Source organism: Formica exsecta, unplaced genomic scaffold, assembly GCF_003651465.1.
Source record: "Formica exsecta isolate Colony F162 unplaced genomic scaffold, ASM365146v1 scaffold120, whole genome shotgun sequence".
Classification (NCBI taxonomy): domain Eukaryota; kingdom Metazoa; phylum Arthropoda; class Insecta; order Hymenoptera; family Formicidae; genus Formica; species Formica exsecta.
In genome coordinates this window covers 3,194,477-3,218,106 of record NW_021848537.1, presented here as the reverse complement: position 1 = coordinate 3,218,106, position 23,630 = coordinate 3,194,477, and the positions used below count along the sequence as shown (strand labels likewise).

At 35.8% G+C, this 23,630-nt stretch overlaps 1 protein-coding gene across 1 annotated transcript in view; it reads left to right on the top strand.

The window, feature by feature from the left end:
- LOC115243611 (myosin-I heavy chain) overlaps positions 1 to 23,587 on the top strand; it is a 30,384-nt gene extending 6,797 nt beyond the window's left edge. The window contains exons 2-17 of the mRNA XM_029820746.1: positions 14,124 to 14,486; positions 14,811 to 15,097; positions 17,329 to 17,500; positions 17,576 to 17,748; positions 18,003 to 18,162; positions 18,283 to 18,399; positions 18,594 to 18,829; positions 19,502 to 19,690; positions 19,926 to 20,213; positions 20,515 to 20,704; positions 20,858 to 21,029; positions 21,318 to 21,529; positions 21,753 to 22,015; positions 22,246 to 22,521; positions 22,816 to 22,915; positions 23,233 to 23,587. Of these exons, the coding sequence (XP_029676606.1) occupies positions 14,124 to 14,486; positions 14,811 to 15,097; positions 17,329 to 17,500; positions 17,576 to 17,748; positions 18,003 to 18,162; positions 18,283 to 18,399; positions 18,594 to 18,829; positions 19,502 to 19,690; positions 19,926 to 20,213; positions 20,515 to 20,704; positions 20,858 to 21,029; positions 21,318 to 21,529; positions 21,753 to 22,015; positions 22,246 to 22,521; positions 22,816 to 22,915; positions 23,233 to 23,390 (3,356 nt within the window). The 3' untranslated portion in view covers positions 23,391 to 23,587. The remainder of the gene's footprint in view (positions 1 to 14,123; positions 14,487 to 14,810; positions 15,098 to 17,328; positions 17,501 to 17,575; positions 17,749 to 18,002; positions 18,163 to 18,282; positions 18,400 to 18,593; positions 18,830 to 19,501; positions 19,691 to 19,925; positions 20,214 to 20,514; positions 20,705 to 20,857; positions 21,030 to 21,317; positions 21,530 to 21,752; positions 22,016 to 22,245; positions 22,522 to 22,815; positions 22,916 to 23,232) is intronic.
- The last annotated feature ends 43 nt before the right edge of the window (positions 23,588 to 23,630 follow it).

Sequence of the window (23,630 nt, the reverse complement as noted above, 5' to 3'; positions counted from 1 at the left end):
ATTAATAATTAATATATTATATTTCTTTCAAAATTAAAAGATGAATTTATATCATTCATATATTAATTATAAAAAATTATTATGTATATATACAAACTAATTTGTTTGTAGAAATTTTTGAAAACTGAAGACGTAAATAAAAGAAAGAGAATAGTTAGTTATACAATATTAATTAGATCGTCGATAAAAAAAATAGTTATGATACGCATCGTCGAAATTCGAGCCGCCGCCTTCGTTGCGCTACAACTCTCCGCTTCCTTTATCCACCTTCCTTAGATAGATAAATGTTCTTGCGAGCCGCCATAAGTTTTCACCAGTAGTCTTCGCACTTACGAAAAGCACCGGCATCGTATAGCGCGGTAAGAGCATCTGTAAAACCGGTGGCCATCGTCGCGTAGCGACGTCGTTCGCTAAAAGCAGGAGCCGCATACATATAGGTCCGCGTGCAAATGCTTTCGCGTTGAACAATCGCGAAGGAGTCAGCCGATCGTTCTCGCTCCAGGAGCTTTACTCCTTCGAACGCGTTGCCATTATTGTTATTTCCTTTATTATCCAGCTATTACGGATTATATATCCATTGGTATTGTTTCTTCAAATCGAAAATGGGATTTGTTATCGTACAGTCAGCAGAAAAAAGATTTGTTGCAGTGTCTCATCGAGGAGATATAAATCACTGTGTGAGAGATTTTAAAGTAATAGAATAGCGATGGTAGGGCTAGAAAGAACGATTGACTCGAATTTCGATTATTATTCAATCGAGTGTTAAAAAATCTTTTTAAGAAAAAAGGGAAAAGGCTATAATACATATACGTATATCATTTCATTATCATATAATTTTATGTAAGATTTATCAGAGAATTCAATTAATATCTATACGATTTTGAAGTTTATTACGATACGAAGGAGATCGCCATGTCGTTCTATAAAATCGTATTCGCTACGCAGATGATCTCGACGCGCACGTCGCCAGGAATCATTCAGATGACTGCGCCTGATCCCGGCAGCCATTTATCCTATCCGTAGAGAAGCGTTTCGATCCGTGGTTATGCGAATCTCATTTTCTGCTATGGTCGCCGTAGCTCCTCCACCAGACGAGATAAGCCGTGTACTCGTGTGCTGGAACTTAAAGGATCCGGCTGCGTGTCCTCGGAAGAGGCGCGGGAGGCCGCGAGATAAGACCCGATGTATTCTCAAGTTCGCGCTCGTCGTAATATTAATAACGCGTCCCGTCGCCGTGCTCTTCTGACATAAACTCCAATCGTTCCCATAATCGCGCGTATCGTGCTTCGCCGGGATAGCGCAGGCGGACCTTATTGCCTTCCGATTAGTTTATCCCCTTTCCCTTCTCTTACCCCTCGTTTCCTCCGCTTCTCCTTTATAGCTCTCTTGTTTATTATTGCAAATAAGTGTTTGCTTGCATCCAAAGTTGCGTTGGTGGAGAAGAGATAAATTTGCAAAGAGAATATTTATACCTGTTTTGAGCTGTAAATTCTGCAAATTTACATTTGCATCTTACTTTGTCAACTTTTAATTCATGATAATTGAAGTTTTCGATTCTCTGAGATTAAGATTTTTCAAAATTTCGATTTTAATTGGCTCAAAAGAAAGATCAGCATCCTGAATAGTAAAATAAAAAATTTTTCTATGGGTCAACAACAACGACTAATCGGGTTTTTTTTTACAAATTCCAAGATTTTAATATTCTTGATCTCCTGCGTCACGCAGCTAAGGTCAGAAAGCAAATAATCCTACGGATGGATCGAGACGGACGATATCTCTCGTATCGCGATCAATGATCGAGACACGTCTCTTCGCCACCAACATAATCCCTTAAGATCCGCTAGACTAACCGATCGGGTTTCACGGCTTTTCAATATGTAATGGGGCGAACAAATTATATCGCCGCGTGTCTGGCACGCGGGTTGACGTCGAATGATGGATCGTTCAGATTTTCGATTTTAGTCATGGAAAGAAAATACCCAAGGTCATTATGTCGCAGCAGCTTTTTCCTTTTAGATACGCTCGAAAAATTACGGCTGAATCAAAAACATCCTCTCCGATTTTCAAGTGTAGATTGACGTGTTTCGAATAAAGCGCATGGGTGAAGTCGGCTCGTAAAATTAAATCTTACGCTATGAATTCGCTAGTGTGGAATAAAAAGTTAGAGGAAGTAAAAAGTACGGAAATTTTATTGTTACAATGTAGAATTGCTTCATATCGGATTGTTGTGAAAGTTTGTGCAAAGAGATGGCTTTTTCCCGCTATGTGAATTAAACTTTACTCGTGCATAAAAAAATGTTACGTCAGCGTTACATTGTATATTTACATTGCGAGTGCAACGCAAGTCAATAACAGATTTTTTTGAAAAGGAAAATCAAATCGATTACCATTGTTACGCAAATAAGCACGTTTCATGGTTTGATGTCCCTTCTATTCATCCAATTAAACGTCGAGCAAGGCACGGCTTCGGGACCACCACGAGGGAGGAAGATGCATAAAGGATGGAAGGAGCGGAGCAAGGTCAGAAAGCATAACGTCTGTATCAAGAAAAGATAAAAAAAAGGCAAAGAGGGAGAGGAGATGAAATAGCTCGAGAGAAGAAAGAAGGGAAGAGGGTGAAAGCATTTGAAACCAGAATCTTCTACGGAGGACAAAAACAGAAGATATAAGTTCCGGGAAAGGGAGAAGAAAGAAAAGGATAGCAGAGAAAAAAATCGTAGGACTCAAAAAGATAAAACGTGAAAAGAGATCATCTGAAAGTTCACATCAGTACACAGATTGTCTTTTAAAATTTATAGATCTGCAGTTTCGAAATGCTTGACCTCCAGAACCTTCGTAATCCGCAGTTTCGGAAACATAAGATCTAAATTGATTTTATTTTTGAGAATTTACCAGATTCTTGATCCTCGAGATTTAAATTTCTAAATGTCCAGATTTTTAATTGTTCTCATTCTTGATGACATGTCTTTCGAATGCTTGTGCAATCTGGCATCTCTAGATTTTTATATTTTATCTTTTTACGATTCTAATTGTATAAGATTCTCCCTCGAGAATTTTTCATCTTGATCCCCTCGCGCGTAGGATGCTGACCGGCGAATCAGAAACAAAGAAAGACGAAGAAAGGAAGACAAAAACGTATCTGGTCCGGTGTCAGCCGCTGACGGATGGGCCCATGAGTTTCCTCAAGGTCTCACGAATCCGCGATACCGTAGTCCCTTCGTTTCATTCGTTTCAACTCACAGTCAGCCGAGTGAACGCGGATCCATTATTCCTACATCATCAGATTCTTTCAAATTTCTATTGTTAACTGCCTGTAACTCCTATCATTCTTCCAAACAAGAAGAAAGAAAAATTACATTAACTCTTAATTACTGCATTCCATTTTATATTAATAATTGTGGAATGTGTTAATATCGGATTAATAAAAGAGAGCCGATTGTGAGTCTGAAATATTTATACTGCAATCTTTTGCAATTAACAAATCTAGTTAAAGCAGTGATTATATTTTTAAGCAAGCCGTTATTTCAGAAGCCATAATATAAATAGCTTTGAACAATTAGCTAAAATTTGTCTGTTATTAATTGATAAGTCTGCGGAAAATTACTTGACAACTTTTGCGAGATCTCTCTCCCCAAAATAATATAAATTTATAAAACCATATATATAATAAAAAATATATTTTTTTAATAAGAAGTATAAGAAATTAATACAACGTATAAAAAAATATCATTGTGGATATTTTTTGTATATAATTTACAAAAAGCTTATATTAAAATACAATATAAATTTTTTCATATTATATTTTAAACACGATGACATAAAAGCTATTGAACTATTTTAGGCCTTATCTGTTTGATTGTTTAATCTATTTGATTTTTTAATAATTTCTGTCAGCAAGGCCTCGCGCTTTATATCGATAAATCCCTTATAAAAAGTCCTAAAGAGAAAAGATAAATTTCCGGATCGGTAATACATCGTTCGAGCAGATTCTCTCGAAGATCTTACTTTGAAGAACGATAAAGTATCAACCGAAGCAGATCCACTCTCTTCTGGTTGTCTCACCAGATCGTGCTAGCAGTTCTACGGGCCCACTTGAGTAGTATAAGTCGTCTACCTTATCGACGCAAAGTTAGCGCGAACCGAACCTGCATGAGGCCCCATAAGCTTGTTTTCCACTCTCGAGTCCATCTCATTCACGTTGAAACCGGTTTTCTACAGAGATTTGAATTTCGCTGCAAAGAACAAATCCTCTTCCTCCTGGTTGCCTTTCTCCTCCAGTCGAGAAGCTGGATCTTATATCGAATCATCAGAAATGCTCAACAATTCCATGATTCATTACATTTAAATTTGTGATTCCCACATATTCTTTGAATACCGAAATATTTATATTTTAATAATTATGAATCTTTAGATTGTATGCAGTGAGACTGAAATGCTGAGTTTTCAAATCTTAGAATTCTTTAACTGGATTTCAATACATTTTTAAATTTATAAAAATCTATATTTTAGATTTTTTAACTGTTAAAAGAAAAATTACAATAATTACAAAATATTACAAAATTTCAAAGTTTACAAATACGAAAAATTTCCTTTAAAAATCTAAATATGTAGATGCTTCGTTATTATTGTAATATTCTCTTTAAACTATTTATATATTTTCTAAAAATCTAAAAATTAATAACCAATATTATTTTAAACAATTTCAAATTAAAAACTCATTGTCAATTGTGCTGTCATATTCAGCTTTTTATAAATATGTTATATAAATATATTATTCATCGAGAATTTTAATTTGAAAAAGCCTAATCTGCATTTCATTAAAAAAATTTGCTATTTATGTTAAATCTCTACTGTTCGCGCCAAATCTGCTTTCGCAACAAGGTAACTTTGTTACAATATACTTGTCGATAGCGAGCGCATTCGCATGGTGGGATCTCATAGTGGTCGTCGGCCCCTGCCAGGGTCTTCCTCCCTCCGCGTTACCACTTACGAAGCCTTCGCACCCCTTTCCTCTCCCCTCTCGTATCGTACAAAATGAGGAGAAGCAGGCCCCAGCAGGCCCATTGCATTAAGAGGAGGGGAAGCTAGACTCGGGAGAAGATGAGGAACGAGTGAAGGAATAAAGGAAGAGGAGATAAAGCGAGAAAGCGTTCTCTCACAACGACGATGTAACCATTGTTTACGACATACACACGGGGTAAGCTACGCCGCGGCACAGCCATGCTAGATTTCTTTCGCGGCTGTATATCAAAATTATAAGGCAAAACGCATCCGCTCGGGACGTCCACTCGGGATCCCCTCAAATATGCCATCCTCCAAATTTTCGTCCTTTACTCTTCTTTCTCTTTTCATCGCTTCCAACGAAAAAGGGAGCAAGGGCGCTCCGAGAATCCCACAAAGATCGATAGCTTCGTTTGTCCTCTCTTTTTCGGTTGCCTGGCGAAACGAGAGCGCGAACCTTCTTCATATTCATCTCTCTTCTTCACTTTATACCTCTCTTCGACCCTGGCTACCTTGCGAGCAGCCATTCATCGGGTAGATAGGTCAGGTGACATGTATCGTGTGTCGCGTGTCGCGCTCATCGAGCGGCTCAATGGCTGCTTGTCAGTGGATGAATACTCGCCAAGCAACAAGTGACTTGAAGTACTGGATGGATGCCTATACTTTAGAAATGTCTCGAATTTGCGTTGGAGTCGCAAAGCTCGACAATGTGTACGTACACTTGGCGATTAAAAACAGCTGATTATAACGAGTTTAATTGTGCATTCAAATTTTTTAATGCAAAATTCTTTATTTGATAATTGTTAATTGATTATGCTAATGAAAAATTATTTCTACAAAATCTCGCTTATTCAATCTTTTAATATCCGAATAGTAAATCATTGTAGTATGCGTACAATTATTTTTCTCGCTCTCCTTGCTTGAATTTTTGAAACTTTGGTATCTCTTTCGCGAATCGTTGAAACTATTCAAATTAATATATGTGTATTAAATCTTCAAACTCCTCGTTAAATTTCGCTTTACGAGAGTCCGGTTCCCGTTTTAAGGTCCACCGAGTAGATTAGCAAGACGCGCGGTAAACCGCAGTGAATCGTGGAGGTCTGCCTAAGGTAAGTCTAGGGCCGCAGCCATTTTTCCGCAGCCTCACACGGAGCGGTCCAGTCGGAGAGACCAGCTTCCCCACCTTTCCTTTTACCCCCTTCTTCCCTCCAACTCCGCTCGACAGATATCCTGAATCTCGGCGTGCCCGTGTGGTGCCTTCCATCTAACTACCTGCGGACCAGGTAAGCCTCGCAGCTCTTACCTGCTGGAGTTACGGCAAAGACGCTTTAGAAGAAATAAGGCCCACAAGGTGGGTCCCAAGCAACAATGACGCCCAGTTGAACGCGACGGCTCGGCGCTCCTCGCGTGCCTGAAAGTGCGTGATGCCTGATGTTTGACAAAGTTTGCCGCTCATAGAAAATCGCGTTAGTGCAAGTTTCAGTGTTAGTGCAATGATCCGGATCGATCGTAGACTCTATCTATAGTGGATACGCGTTATTACCCGCGTCTGTGTTTTTCAGTGCTGAGAATTTCGTTCACGACGCACTATTGCGAAATTTTTCGAGACAGAAACAGTTTTCTTGATTTCTCAAGAAAACAGAGAAATAATCTAGTATACAAACCATCGGATCAAATACAACCGATATTCCATGTAGTGCAGTGTGATGTTAAATTTGAGTGTTTTCAATATTTTGCTGGATGATTTTACTGGTGAAAAATGTGCGAGTGCGATGGCGAGTGCGCTGAGGACACGAAGACGCGGAAATTCCGAGATGTCCTGTGATATGTCTCATTAGGCCCCAGCAGTAACGTTCGATTGAATCTAAAGAGAAATCTCAGCGGGAGAGGAAAATTCTTAGACGAGATTAAGTTCCGAACGCCTGAAATGGCTACCCTCGGTCTCTCCAAAGTCTTCATATTGGACAAATATTTCACGGAGCTGCAGAAGTTCTGGGAGACCGAGAAGAAGCTGCAAGGTACAAAGCTTCGAAGCTACGACAGTTAATCCTAAAAAAATTTACTTAGAATTTTATAATTTATAGAATCTTTTTATCAGAAATTTTTAATTTTAGAATTAGCAGAAATATGTGTTTTAATGTTTTATAATCTCTCATATGATTTATGTATTCCTAGATTCTCGGTTCTTTGGAACATTCCATTCTTGAAAAAGCTATTATTATTTTTTTTAAATTTTATATCGGGTTTTAGATACATTCGAAGAAAGGCTGAATCCAAAATTAAAAAGCTTTTCTTCAGAAACGCAAACATGTTTTTACTCACTATTCTCTCTCTTTTTATAATATTTTAAAATTTAATTTTTACAGATTGTGCAACGTTTGATTAATAGTTTTTTTTAGAAGCGAAAATTTTAGAATGTATCTAAAGACTCGTTATATTTTAACGTAGGCAATAGGGTGCTCGAAATATTCGGTACAACCCTGCCTTACTAAAAAAAATGAAGAGTTGTGGTGGTCATTATAAAAGTTGCCTACGCTTTACAGTTAAAGTAATACAGTTTCTTTATATCTTCACGGCTGTTCCTTCTTGATTACCTCCCAGCATTCTTAACTGTACCCAAGAGGTTAAAGTCTCTCGTAAAAAATTTACGCGATCTCCGGAATCAGAAATTTACACTGTGTACATTAGGCTACTATAAACATTTATATTCATGTAACTTTTCTGCTCTACTGTATATATATATATATATATATATATATACTTTAAACTAAACCTTACACGATATATTTTATAGCGTATCGCGCGCCAAATAGGTAATCTCGATCAAAAAACATACCTACTGTGGAACGCTCGTCGAAATCGCTTTCCTCGCTGTCATAATCCTCGTCAATATCCATTATTGTTTATTAAATTATGATGAAAATCAAAAATCCGTTCAATTTAAGTGTAAGCAAACTATGCATGTATCCTTCTCTGACGTCAGGAGAAAGCAGGCAGAGGGTAGAGGTGTGTTGGAGGAGAAACACAGAACAATAAACAACAAAGCACAGAGCGAAAATTACCAGTGATATAGAATGCTCCGTATAAATCTTTTTATTTTATTAAGATTAAACTAATTAGCTGCTGATTATTTCCGATTAGTAATGTTCAGGCACTTATCGCTTCTGAATTGAAAACTAAAATAAAGATTTTGACAAATTAAGATAAAAATTAAGATAGAAAGTATAAATAAAGATCTTACTTTTTAAATAATTGTAGATCAACTTTAAAATAACAAAATTTTTAATTTGAGTCTTGAATCAATATGTATTACATTTAATTTAAATATTGATTTAAGTTTCACTAAAATTCTTTAATATTTAATATTTATAGCATACAAATTTATCGTTGATTTGTAGTTGAAAATAAATTATTTTATTTTTAACGCGTTTCTCTTATAATTTTACATATATACTATAATACATTTAAAGAATTATATATATAATTATATATGTATTTTTATGTATTTTATTTTTACTCGAGATATATTTTTTCAAATTTAAAACAGGTTTTCTTGCAAATTCTCTTTATAAATGGTAAATGTCAATAATGTCATTCGTGTGCAAATGCAAACGCTAGATTTTTAGACACTTTAAACAGCGCTAAATGCGTCGGGAAAAGTTTAGAAGAAATGTGGAACGCGCTCTGAGATCGAGATAACTTTTTCACTCGCTTGTTTCCCAACTCGGAAGCGTCATTATTCTGCCGTCTAGGACACCCTTACAGCTATTGTTTCATTATAGCGCGTCCTTCACAATTACGGGCTTCCCGAGTAATTAGGCGAAGGGAGCAGGGAGGCGAGATATAATTAAAATACCTTCCACTTCTTTGCCGTCATTAACCGCGTCGCGCACGAAAAATTGCAAGAAATTGACTATGTTGTAAGATGTTATTGTAATTAGAAAAGGCATGTGCGATATTTAATAAATGAATTAGAGTTCCCTGAGATAATCTATATATATTTCTCTATATATTTTAAATTTATGTTAGTCATTGTAATATTATTATGGATACTATTGCGCGTGCGTGCGCCTAAATTAATTATTATCCTTGAAATTCAACATTTTGATAGTGTTTTAGTTTGCTTTCTTTCTTTTTTTCTCTTATTCGCTTATTTGTGAGATTGATGTAAAAAAAAAAAAATAGAAAATATTTAGAAATTTTAAATGATATTTTGATTTACAGACAAAAAGTTAAATAAAAGTTTGCACGTTTCTTTACGCATCAAAAATTTGTTGTTTAACTATAAATTTAAAAACTATTTCCTTATAAGGATTAATGTCTTAAGCCTTAAAATTACAAGAACGTGAGTCAACCGGTTGCCAGAAGCAATCCTTGATGATGTCAAGGTTGTACAGGGTAGCTGAAATTCTAGAAAAAAAGGCAAGAAAAGAAAAACGGAAAATTATTATGATTCTTAAGAAAAAAGAAAACTATTTTCTTGTTTTTCAAAATAACTCTAAAGTAGCACAAGTCGTGACATTTAGATAATTATGTAAATCTTATAATCTTGAAATGCAAGCACCTTTTGTTACATAATAAGCAGGAAAAGGTCTTTCCTTTTCTATCAGGATTTATGCGGGGCAATGGCCTAAACTAGTGCATCCAGCTGCAACCGTTCTGCCCACGCGCTGCAGGCGCACGTGCATGTAAAAAATATAAAAGTAGACAATATATACATAGGTCACGCTGTGACGCGTACGTGAATGCGCATTTATGACTGACTTAAAGAAATCAGAAGATGATACCAACGCGTGTTCTGTAAAGTAAACCCGTAGCGTTTAATATCTCTAATATTTCCAGTTTTTATCACGCGAAACACGTTATACAAACTGTGCTACATATATATTAATTCCGCTCTGAAATAGCAAAATTTAAATAACAATTAATTGAGCTATAATTAATGATAAACACGATATATAATACTCGATAGAACTCGTTCGTGGATAGAGATGTGGACGCGATGTTATCCTATACGGGCCTTCTTGATTTGATAATGTTCAAGCTCGTTACGCTTATTGCCACTTCGTGGCATTACATTTCGCAAAGTTCCGCGGCGAATTGGTACCGTGGGAAATTATCATTTTATTAAGACCCAACATATAGATCTGACAGCGGTTTATTTATCTCGTATATCCTATCGTTTCTGTCCATCCCAGTGGAAATACCATATGCGAAATTTGTAAGCTCTTTGCATTGTCTGGCAAGCTTTGTTTGCTTTCCAATAAATGTACCATAAAGTAATGCATGGAAATTGCGATTTACTGAAATGATCTTTTGGTCTCTCTCATTTATACATATTTATTAATTTAATAAAATATTTTTAATATAAAGATATAACAGAAAAGAAAAAATAGAAAGGATATCTAAGTCACGTAAGATAATTCTAAAATTGATCTAGTTAGTTAAAATTTTTGTAAAAAATTTACTCGCTTGTCTTATAGGTCACAGAAAAATGTACAAATTCTTATTTAACTATTCCATTCAATCTGTAATGATTTTAATAATATCAGAGATAGTTTAAAAGATATTTTTATCGTGTTACAAGAGACAAACTCTACACATTCATGCACATTCGAAAATTCCATCGCGGAATTAGCTCGACGCGCGATATTGCGAATTTTCCGGAGAAAAATATCTTGCTGACCACAAATTTGTAAATGGATCACGCGTTAGAATAAGCCCCCCTGTGCCTAATTACGAATTAAGTTTCGACATACGTGCGGGTGTCGCCATTAATTTCGCCGCGATTTGGTAATCTGCGCGCGCAAGGGAGAAATGTAGAGTACCCGCCGCGATTAATTCACCTCTTTCGTTATCTGGCGACCTGTGTCAAAGCACAAGGGCGCACTTAAGGCAGGTACTCCGGTTTTTTTCTCTTTATCCTATCTCTGTTCTTTTACATTTTGAAAGAACAGAGATAGGATAAAGTGGAAAAAATTCTCCTTCCCTTCTCGTTCACCAATTTCTTTCAAGTTGGCTATTTTTGATGTTATGCACCACACAATCTTTTACTTCTAAATCGCTATAACTATAAATTATTCAGCTTTTTTTATTTGATTTATCCATTAATTTTACCTAGTTTTATTAAACCGCTTTAAATAACTTATTTAAATTCATTAAATACATATTATATTGTTATGTAATTATGATATAATACTATTTATTTTTCTGGAAGTTTTTAATTTTATATAAAAATTTATAAATTTATCAAATTTATCAATTATGGACGCAATTTATGCAAGTAATTGCAACTAAAATATTCATCTTATTTATATGCCACACATAATTTAAATGCAAGAGAATGCAAGTTTCTGATAAAAATAGTTCAGTTCTTGAAACCTAAATACGTGAGAGACTCTGAGTTTTAAGGATTCATAGGGATTCAAAGAACACGAGAAATTCCATTTATAGATTCAAGGAGAACTGCAAATCCGCAGAGTTAGAAAAAAAGAAAAATTAATATCTGAGAAAAAGGATACAGAGAGAGAAAGAGAGAAGAGAGGTCAACATAAGTTGATATAAGTCGAAGAAACATTAGTCGAAAGAGTTACGATGAACGGAGTGTAGGCGTGCGGTGCCGTGAGAAGAATAAGACGAAAAAGAACCTGTTTTCTTCGAAGGAGAGCGTTCAGCTCCCAAAGGTACCTGAGCAGTTTAATTCCCGCGTAGTAGGACCTGTCCGCTATATTACAGGGTGCTTGAAAAGTAAGATTTTTGCTCTTCTTGTACTGCCGTTTATTATCGTTTATTGTGATTTACAAGGCATATTTTACTCATTGTATATCGGTTAAATTTATTAGGATTATTTTAGAGAATAATCAACGACGCACAATAAAAAATATGGATGTTAGCTTCTATTTCTATATCATTCATTATCGCATTTGATTTTTCGTTATTGTCATAAATTATTTTCTTATGAAAAATAAAAAATAAAAAAACAATTTATTTTATCTCATGCTATTAAAATATCTATTTTTTCACATTATCAATATACATATAAATAATATTTTGAATTTATCTTTGTTTATTATAATCAATTATAGTGCATGTATAGTCATTGCGGCGTTAATGTAGTTCCCTTTGAATCAATGCGTTTGCCTGGGTTCAACATTGGCGAGCATTATCATAATCCACAAAGACGCGGAATGTTCGAAATAATCCAGCATTGAATCGGCTCTCCGGCGAGAACTGGGCGTAAATAAAGCACCGCACGCGTTAAACAACTTACTTCGCAATTTCAGAACCGGTTATGTAACTAATCCCGTCACCGGAAGTTAGTTGTATCGAGCAACGAGACCAGTTTCCCGATGCGAATCAAGCACCGGGTATCGTGTGTCGTCCGGTCGAATGAAGTTTAGCGTGTCTCTCCGAAAAGAAAAAAAAAACGAAGGGAAACACGTCCTGGAAGAACGCGACATTCCGGAGAAACACTTTCGATCGCACTTAGAATTGACCGAATGGAGGAGATGCTGATGAGATGCAAACGCGATTTCAGATCGCTGATATAATCTCAGCTAGTTAATTGACTCACTGATCTGTATTAAGTGTTTGTACATATAAGTAGTTTATCTGTGCAAAGAAGAGAATAAATATGCTGTGTAATATTTGTGCGACACGATGGGAGACGTTCGAGCAATTTTTTAGCACTATTAATTATCCGGAATAATCTCAAAGCGTCGACATTGTAGTTAATTTGAGAATTTAAATTCACTGCAGATAAAAAACAGAATTTAATAAAACTGTTTCAGAGAATCAACTTTGCTTTTCATAAATTTAAACTGGTTACAATTTCTTCGGAGAAAGAAAAAGAGATTCTTGAACGGCACATAAATTTATATTATAAATAAAAATAAATGATATGAACTATCAGATTGAATCATTTTAGATAATAATATATACAAATAGTATATTATAATAATAAATTAGTAGCAAGAGTGGAGTTAATAATGAAAATTATTGCGATTGCTATGAAAGCGTGTTAGTACAGATAATATTATAATCTATTTTGTTTATGCATAGTGCATTAATACATTTATGTAAAATACATTGCTAAATCCACATATTAATAAATAAATGCTAGATTTGTAGGTTACATTGTAAGTTCCGTTACAGATTGAAGGATTGCTAAAGAAAGGATTAATTTATAATACTATAATTAATTTGATTACTTTATAAGACAGATGATTTAAAATTATATTAACGACACTTTCTTTCTTTGATTTGCAATATTTTTTCCTCTAAAAAGAAGCAGAAATTAATTTAAGTTATATAAAGTGTCTAATAAAACTTAGTATCTTGAGAATAATTGAGTATAATGTTCAAAATTTCCTGTAAAATTCCTCAAAAAAGAAATACAGCTTCCAGACTTTATTTAATTTTATTTTAATTATTTTTAAATATTGTTTCTAAAAATTGCGCACGTGTATGTGTATGTTCGAGTTGCACTCGTTAAAATTTCCTTCGAAAAAGTCAACATCAAATCCCCTGACGCGGGATCTTATCAGCAATGGAGTAACGCACACTAGTCGGTCGCATGATACGCGGCTACAATCGACCACAACAGCGCTCAGCTTTCCTCAGGTGACGGAGAGAAATTCATCTCTCCATCGAGAGCGCAGCTTCCTTCATTTCGACTTATCCGCTATTGTATCTTAGATTAACGGTACCCGAAGAGAGCTGTGCGCGAGCGGCTACTCGAGAGACGCGACGGATATAAAGAGGATAATGAGAAGTGAACTCGAGAACACAGTCAAAGCAGAATCAGAAAGAATGTATCACAAGTGGAGATCGATATGCATACGTACATCCTTAACATGACTCTCGGAGAATTCTTTCCTTCCGTGATTATATTGCGACTTTAATATAATTACTTTAAAAGTCTAATCACTTTTAGAAAATGTCGAGCAAATATGGCTAATTAAAATATTATTATGAATAAAGCGAGTAAAAATATTCATGGCCTATTAAATTGTATCATTTCCAGCTCGATGCAAATTATTAAATTAAATTTTATCTCGTGCTGAAATTGTAAGATATGAGGCACCATATCTCAAAGACGTTTCCCGGTTTGGTTCTCGCAGATGCTTCCTCGTCGAACGAGGCGGTGCACCTACAGCAGCGCCTGCGGAGTCTCAGCACGGAATTGGTGACCCTGAGGAACCGGCTGCACGTAAGTCAACCGGGGAGCGCATCAGGTCCGGCGAACGGCACATCCGGGCCCCTGTCGAAGAGCCCGGAAAAGGGTGGCGCGCCCCCCTCGCCGGCACCGGCGGTACCCCCGAGGACGACCCTACCACCCGCTAGCGGCGCTCCCGTATCCCACGGGATCGCTCATCCCGCGGGTCACACGCTGACAGCCTCCGCGATTGTTCATCCGCATGTCAATCACGCCAGCACAAACGCTCTCAACCATAACTCGACCGCAACCAATAATTTAATATCTGGTTAGTGCACGGATATCTCTCTGCGTTCTCCGTACACTCTTGTGACTCCGTAACTGGATATTTTATAGACTATAATCGCGGAATATATACCGTTACACGACATCCACGGTTATCTAACGTTACATAAGGGAGGTTTTTTTGCACGGTATTCATCTCTATCCATTTTCAACTTTTATTAATGAAAACAAAATTAAAAAAGAAAAATTATTGCTGTATTTTATTATGTTTCATAAAGATAATTTCCCCCCATTTTTTTAGACAAATGCAAATTTTGTGGATGCGTAAAAAACAGAATAAATTTTTTTTTCTTTTTGACATGTTCAGATTTAGATCCCTTGAAGCGGCACAACGGAGTGCCCGACGACGGAATAGTATCGTGCGTGACGGCGCTAGGATGCCTCCGATCGCCGCCGATCTCCAGCATCATCGCCGAGGTGAAGAACGCGAGGAGCAACCAGAGCCAGCACCGATGCCTCCCGAAAGCCACCGCTCCCTCGCCCGGCCCTGCGACCACCACGGCCTTCGACGACCTCATTCATCTACCCGGACCTCTCACAGAGGATGCAGTACTCAAGTGTCTTCAAGCTCGATTCTGCGCCAAACAGTACCATGTAAGAGAGATCAATGCTAAAATAGATAAAATGCCAAAAAAAAAAAAAAAAAAAAATACGGAAACTTTAAAATTCCAACGTTAAAACGCGTATCTTTTTTGCATTAAAATATTTTTAAAAATAGTTTTGTGTGTGTGTGAAATAAAAAATGATAAATTACATTTTCATAACACATGGCGTTCTGTGAATTAAACACGGTCATTTAATGCTAAATATATTACGCAAATACATGTACTATGAATCTCGATTGCGGAAGCCACAGCTTCCTAGATCTCGCGATCTTAAACTCTAAAGATCCAAGGATTCCAGAGACCTAACGTTCACGAATCTCGCATGTGTATACACGCTCACGTACACACATAATAAGTAATGTATCCGTGCACGAACGTAACGCGGTTGTGCCGAAGCGGAATGCAAAGAGGCGGTCTCGAATCATATTCATAAGTACACGGAACGATATGCGAGTCGGTGTTGGTGTTGGTGGCCGCAATAACACAAACACACCGGGGCCGATATGCCGTCATTAAGAATTCACCCTTCGTCTCTCGGCTGGTTCGTGTGCATGCCACCCTGCCGCAGGAAACCCACGCACAGGTGGCACGCACGCTCGCATTCCGATGATGCGATCGGCCGGGCCGGTTTTACTTCTCATACATTTCCTATCGTGCCGTGTACGTAATTGACTAGGATTATTCCAGTTAACCGTGCTTTTCCTCGGCGATGAATTTGAATTGATTGCTTTCCGAGAACCTTCAATTTCGATCTTTACAGTCTTCAATTAAACAATTAATTAAGACGATTACAGATAGGAAAAAATCTTTAAAAAATGTATTAATATAAATATATTAAAAAGGATTATATATGCAAGAAGACATAAATGCACTGATTGAGCAAAATTTAGTGATAAATAAATTTCCTTTCTTCGGGAAATCTACTAATTTCAGTTTTAATTAAAGTCTATATATATGGTCAATTTCTTTCGTTGTAAATAAATTTTTGCTTTTACCACGATAACTTGTTCCATATGTCGTTCATCATGATAGGGCAACTCCTCGCGGCAAGCTTTTTATACAAAACGTTCGATTTCTTCGAGACTGTTCTTCATTTAGACGATCTGTTGAGAAACTCTTGATTTCTCCGTGATCCAGGTTCCTCGGGCGAATGAAGACCTTTTTCTTCATCGATTGTAGTCGATTGGATACCTCCTTTCGATCACAAGAAACGAGCTAATCATATACTTACGGAAACTCATTATGCAATCTATCAGACTTGAACTTCGATATTTGAATAGAATTTCAGAAAAATTGTCGTGACCGATCTTTCGTTCAATATTTCTAAATATTCAATTTATATAAATCACAAATTAATTCTCTAATTTTTTATCAACATAGATTGCAGAATAATTGTAAATGATTACGATTATTCATAAAATAATGATCAAGTGCAAATGTAAATTTAATTTAATTTAAAGACAAAATATTTCAACATTATAATATTATTCAAATTGCAATTCGAGCACACATTATTTGAAAATTTTTCTAAGCTATACTCGTTGATTTATACTTGATTCCCGTGTATTAAACGACCGTTCGCACATGGAAATTTATGATCGAGATCACGATAGTTTTCTTCGCCGCTGATGACGCTCTCACCCATTATCGACGAGCACGCACAGGTGCGTGACCTGTTTACAGCTCGCATACGCAGATTCCGATCGCCTTCTTTTCGCCACCCATCCTACAAACTTTGTCAAGGAACTGAATTCATCCTCCCTTCTCCGTTTCCACTAATTTTCACAAACTTGAAGCCGCTTTTATGCTCCTTTTATTCGTTTATTTTATTTTTTAAATTCCAAGAACATTAAATATAATTTAAGCTACAAAGATTAAGAAATTAATTATAATCTCTAGTAATGGTTCAAGAAAAAAACGTTTAAATTTCTCCTACAATATTATATAAAAATTATAAACTATAAGAATATTTTTCTTGTTTGGGATCTTGTTAAGAATTATTTTCGAATAAATTATTATTGATACGAGCAAAATAATTCAACATTCCAAGCAAAAATTTTTCAAAAGACAAAAACTCTTGCCAAATTAAAATTGAATATATTATATATATATATATATATACAACACATTAAAAATAATTTAACAATATTGTGTCAAAGAAATATAATTTTTATCAGAAAGCAGTCTTATTAAAAAATATATATATACATATTGTTCTAGACAAATGTGGGTCCCATATTGGTTTGTGTGAATCCGTATACAGACGTGGGAAATCCGTTAACTTTAACGAGCACCAGGACAGTACCATTAGCACCTCAACTGAACAAGGTTGTCCAGGAAGCCGTGAGGCAGCAATCGGAGACCGGATATCCTCAGGCGATTATCCTTTCCGGTAAGTCTCCTAACGGATTCATTCCCTTTCTTTTCGCCCTTTCAAGAATAAGATCTCCAGAATTTCCTCTTACAGGAACAAGCGGTTCCGGAAAAACGTACGCTTCAATGCTGTTACTTAGGCAACTCTTCGACGTCGCCGGCGGCGGACCGGAAACGGACGCTTTCAAACATCTAGCGGCAGCCTTCACGGTCCTCAGATCCTTGGGCTCAGCGAAAACCGCCACAAACTCGGAGAGCTCGAGGATAGTAAGTGCTTCGCTTCAAAATGCATAAGATAGAAGAAGATAGCGGGAAAAGGAAGGAAGAAGGAGAAGGGTAGCTTGTGAAAAGAGAGATTATATAAAATCGGTAACAATATATTAAAATTAGAAATAATATGAATAATAACGAGCAACAATATACGATAGTATACGAAAAGTAGTGATATTATATAATAATAATAAAAACAATGCAATATTTTATATTAATTAATAAAAATGATTCTTTTACTGTATATTCAGGGTCATTTCATCGAGGTTCAGGTAACGGATGGTGCTTTGTACAGGACAAAAATTCATTGTTACTTCTTAGACCAGACGAGAGTAATCAGACCATTGCCAGATGAGAAAAACTACCATATATTTTATCAGATGTTGGCCGGATTGTCCCACGACGAGCGAGGTAATAACATATAATTATAACAAATATAGTACTCTCTAATAATGTAATATATGTAATACTCTATTAAATTAATTTATTACGACACACAACAGGAAATAATTACCTTGATAACTTTTGTAGTTAAATTAAATCTGGAGGGATATAATCTCAAAAACTTGAGATACCTCCAGCACGGTGACACGCGGCAGGATGAAGCCGAGGATGCCGTCCGATTTCAAGCGTGGAAAGCCTGTTTAGGTACGTGTCAGTTATACGAAAGAAATCGCGTAAAATTCGACTTTGATTAAATTTAATAAAATATCTTTTTCCGAGGCAATTAAATGAATCAATAATTTATTTATTTCTAGTATTTAATTAAATTGTTTTTTGGAAAAACTCACTGGATTAATTTTTATTAAAACTGATTTAATGATTCTTCATATTTTGTTCAGGCGTTTTAGGCATTCCGTTTTTGGATGTCGTGAGAGTTTTAGCAGCGGTGCTCATACTCGGAAACGTCGGTTTCACAGACGGTCCTAGTGTGGAGGTAGGCGTGATTGGCGAGAACGAGTTGTCCTCTGTGGCAGCACTCTTGGGAGTTCCTCCGCCAGCTTTGTTGCGAGGACTCACCTCGAGGACTCACAACGCGCGCGGTCAGCTCGTTAAATCCGTCTGTGACGCTAACATGGTACCGTTATAGAACTTTGCTGATGAGATGAGACAGTGATGAGCAACTTCATCCCATCTTATTACGCGTTGAGATCAAATGATTCTCTTTTGATCCTTTAGGATCTCTAAAATATCGCAAACTTTATCCTACATGATGCTAAATATTTGAATTTCTTATATATTCGCGAGTAAATAATTTTTCCGCGTAGATTATTGATTCTTTCCTCTTCAGATTAAATTTTACATCTTTACATCATTCAACCATTGTATTTTAATTTTTAAAAAATTTGGATCACTAAATTCGTCAAATTTTTATATGTTAACTTTTTCATAAATCCTTTATCCTGTAATCTTTTTAGTCATAAAATAAAACGACGAGATTGTCACATTCTTGGATTCTTATTTTTTTACAATTTTATTTCAGGATATTTAATTTTTCCAATTTAATATTTTATTTGTAAAAAGTTTGAGAATGGCTTAGAGTTGAATTTTAATTTCTATTTTCTGTATTATTTAGCGAGAGATGATCAAAACATAAATGAGTTACAAGTTTCCTCCGAGTCGCAAATATGCTTTGAATTGCAAATCACAATAAGGCCAAGTGGGTTATTAAAAAGTTGCTCGGCACTGCGATTAAGTGTTATCATGTAACATCGAAAACATGTTGAACGCACGATGTTTGTTTACACAGTCTAACATGACCAGGGATTCGCTAGCAAAGGCGCTTTATTGCCGCACTGTAGCTACAATTGTGAGACGAGCCAACAGTTTGAAGAGACTCGGCTCAACTCTCGGCACCCTCTCATCCGATTCCAACGAATCCGTTCATAATCAAGCGGAGGTCACTAGCCAACATGCCTCTACAGTCGGCAGTTCAGCAGTTCTTCATCAAAATAATTATTAAAAAATATTTCCGTATTACCTCGATTGTGTAATTCGATAGTTTGCAAATAATAGTTTGTTACATAATTTGATAATTATTGGTAAAAATTGGTTTTCTAATAAAAAAATTTCTTTAAAAAAATGTACATTTTTTTTTATACTCATATATCGCTTCCAAGAGTTATGGCATAAATTTCCTACTTTTTAATGTGACGAATAAGGTAAAGGATGAGAATTTTCCAGGAGGAACAGGATCGAGAAGCATGACCGCCCTGAATAACGCCGTGCGACATGCCACGGACGGTTTCATCGGTATCCTGGACATGTTCGGGTTCGAGGATCCTAAGCCGAGCCAGCTGGAGCATCTCTGCATCAATCTCTGCGCGGAGACGATGCAGCACTTCTACAACACTCACATATTTAAAAGCTCCATCGAGAGCTGTCGCGACGAAGGTATCCGATGTGACGTCGAAGTTGACTACGTTGACAATGTGCCATGTATTGATCTCATTTCCTCTCTGGTAAGTTTCTTCTCTCTCTCTGTATCGAATACGAAAATCATTGCTCATATAATACTTTCTCATTCTCGATAAAATAAATCGAAAACGTTGTTTTTTTCTTTAATGTAATTTTTCGATATTATACTTACATGAGAGAAAGTTGTGTTGATAAAATAAAGATTTTAAATTTTCTAAACTCTCGGAATATATTAGTAACTTGAAATAAGATTCTTCTTTTAATTTTACTCCTAAATTCTTCCATTATTTATTAAAGATGCGACTTTTTTAGATGTTAATACATGTGTTTATTTTGATTTTACAGCGTACCGGATTGCTAAGCATGTTGGATGTAGAAGGTTCAATACACGGGACCGCAGAAAGTTACGTTGCCAAAGCAAAGGTGCAGCACAAGCAAAATCCTCGGTTATTCGAACCGAGGACCGTTGACGGTAGATCCTTCGGTATTCAGCATTTTGCAGGAAGAGTCATTTACGATGCTTCGGACTTTCTCGGTACGTAAGATTTCTCTCATTATATTTCATGATGATAAAAAAGGAATATCTATTACTTAATTAATACTTAATAATATTATTATATATAAAAATTAAATCGCGAGTAAATACAAAATCTTGCAATTATTAAATTCAAACATTTCATCTTTGAAGATACAAATAAGGATGTTGTCCCTGATGATTTGGTGGCGGTGTTCTACAAACACACTTGCAGTTTCGGCTTTGCCACGCATCTCTTTGGTAGCGAGCTGAAAGCATTATACGCAAGCGACACTGTACCGAGGGGCGTCAGTTTCCGTATATCACCAACTTCTCACACCGATCTGTAAGTAATTAACTACGTAACATCAATTAACGTGTTCCATAATATTCTCGATAAATATTATTGTTTGCTAAGAAAATTATTTTACTCATTATTGAATCATTCTTTTTCCTCTGCAGAAATTATCTGCGTTGTATTTGCTGAAATATTTTTATCGCAATAATTAATTAGGAATGCGTACACAATTAGTTGTGACATTGTAACAATTATTGATTTCCCCGATGATGAGTTGTCCGTGAAACTTAATTAAAACGAAGCGCGCGAGAAGAAAGTAAAAGCTTCTCTTTGCAGTTTGAACGGAGACGAGCCAATATCGACGTTGACGCAGGACTTTCATACGAGATTAGATAATCTCCTGAGGACTCTGGTTCACGCTAGACCGCACTTCGTCAGATGCATTCGAAGCAATAGCACCGAGACTCCGATGCACCTCGACAGGGGAGTCACGATGCGTCAGATACGCTCGTTACAGGTACTGGAAACGGTGAACCTTATGGCAGGAGGTAAGATGTCAGAATGTAATTTTAACTTAATTATATAAAGGATCTAAATTTTTATAAAAATATATTTCTCAATAATTTTAAATCGCTTCAAGTTATTAGAAAAAAATTATACATATATATGATAATCGTAAAGATACGCGTACAAAATACAGCGTCATTTAATTACGATAATCCTGAAGAGAGATAATATTTATATAATTTTTATTTATTAACTCGCGTGCAGGATATCCGCACAGAATGCGATTTAAAGCCTTCAACGCGAGATATAGGCTGATCGCGCCCTTCAAGCAACTACGTCGTGCCGAGGAGCAGGCTGTCGAAGACACGAAATTGATTTTGCAAAACGCGCAGCAGCTGAAGAGTAAATTCGGTGCCAGCACTAGCTGGGCTCTTGGCAAGAGGCATATTTTTCTCAGCGAAGGTATCAGACAACAGCTCGAAAACCTGCGGGCGGAAACGCGGAAGAAAGCTGCGACAGTAATACAGGTAGATATATTTCTTTTTTAATAATCTCTTTCCTTTCTTCTTTCCTTTTTCCTTTCTATTTTTTTTTTTTTTTTTTTTTTTTTTGCGTGATATGAACCATTCTTATTTTATACGAAAGAGAAATTTTATTCTATTTGAAAAATAGTTGAAATCATTGCAGTGTTTTTGTATTTAAAAGAAGGAAAAATATGAAACAAACAATTTCTAGTTTGTTTTTATGTCATTTTCAGTCTACATGGAGGGGATGGCGAGTACGAAAGAGATGGCCTTTAAGAAGGACAACTCTAGGCGTAACATCCGGAATCGGCCAGAAAAAGCCGCAGCAACCACCCACGGGAACTAATACCGGAACCGTTCAGAGGAACGTCACTGCTGGAGCAGGAACTGGAACTGGCACTCGTCCAAGACCGCAGCCAATCGCTGGTACACCTCCACCCGATCCTTCGGAGAAATGCGCTGATCAGAAGATGATCCAACAGACTTGTACACTTTTCGGACTAGATCTGGTGAGCTTCTGAGTATACTACCCCCTCATACGATTCAAAAAGATAATAAAATAAAATATAAGAAAAGTAATCGATATAAAATTAAGTTTACATTTATATAAAAAATATATATATAGATCTTCGTTTTTTTTTATCTTATATTTTTCGATCTAATAATCTTATAAAAAATATTAAAATGTTATAATATGTTTTGTATTTAATACTTTAATATTTTTTGTAGAATAGCAAATTTTATCTCAAAACGCTGCAAAGAAAATCTTATTAATTAAATCCCTTTTATGTGTTTTCATACAGGAGCGACCGCCACCTGTTCCGCCTAGTAGGTCCTACACTGTGACCGGGAACACAAAACTTGGTTATCCGCAAACCAGGATTATGAAAATGCCTTTCCCAGGTAAAAAATATCGTTTAAAATAATATATTTTACGTATATAATAATGTTAAATATGAAACAGAAAACATTGCACAAATTTATCAAACTTAAAATATTTAATAATGGATCCTAAATATGTGTTTAACTCTCTTCTAATTAAATGTTTAAATTTCTATTTTTCTATATTATATATAAATTACAAAGTTTTTTATTAAAAATAATGTAATAACTTTTTTAATGAATTTGTTTTATATGTTATTGAAAATGTTATTAAAAAATAATCCTTAATAATTAATAATTAGATATAATTATTTAATGGTTTAATACGTATATTTTAGAAAAGGGTGAAGGCGAGGTGGCTCTATTGAAGGGAGAGACAGTTTTAGTCGTAGGTGCGTCGCCGAGACGAGGCCATCTTCTTGTAGAACACAATAACGCTACGTTACATGTGCCGTATCAATTTATGGAACTAAAACCTTGCAATATTAATGTTTAATGATGTTTATGGACCTATTTATTCAGTCTCACTTTGATAAGAAGAAACTGCATTATTGCTTTCTTCAATTCAATTCTAAAAAAATTACGTTTGTCTAAATCCCTCCATAGAAAACTTGTACAAAGATTACCACAAACGTGAAACAAGAAATAGAAATCTAAATTATAGTATTATATTATTTTTATATTTTTAATATATAGGTATAAAGAATTTTTTTATATTATATTTTTATTTTATATT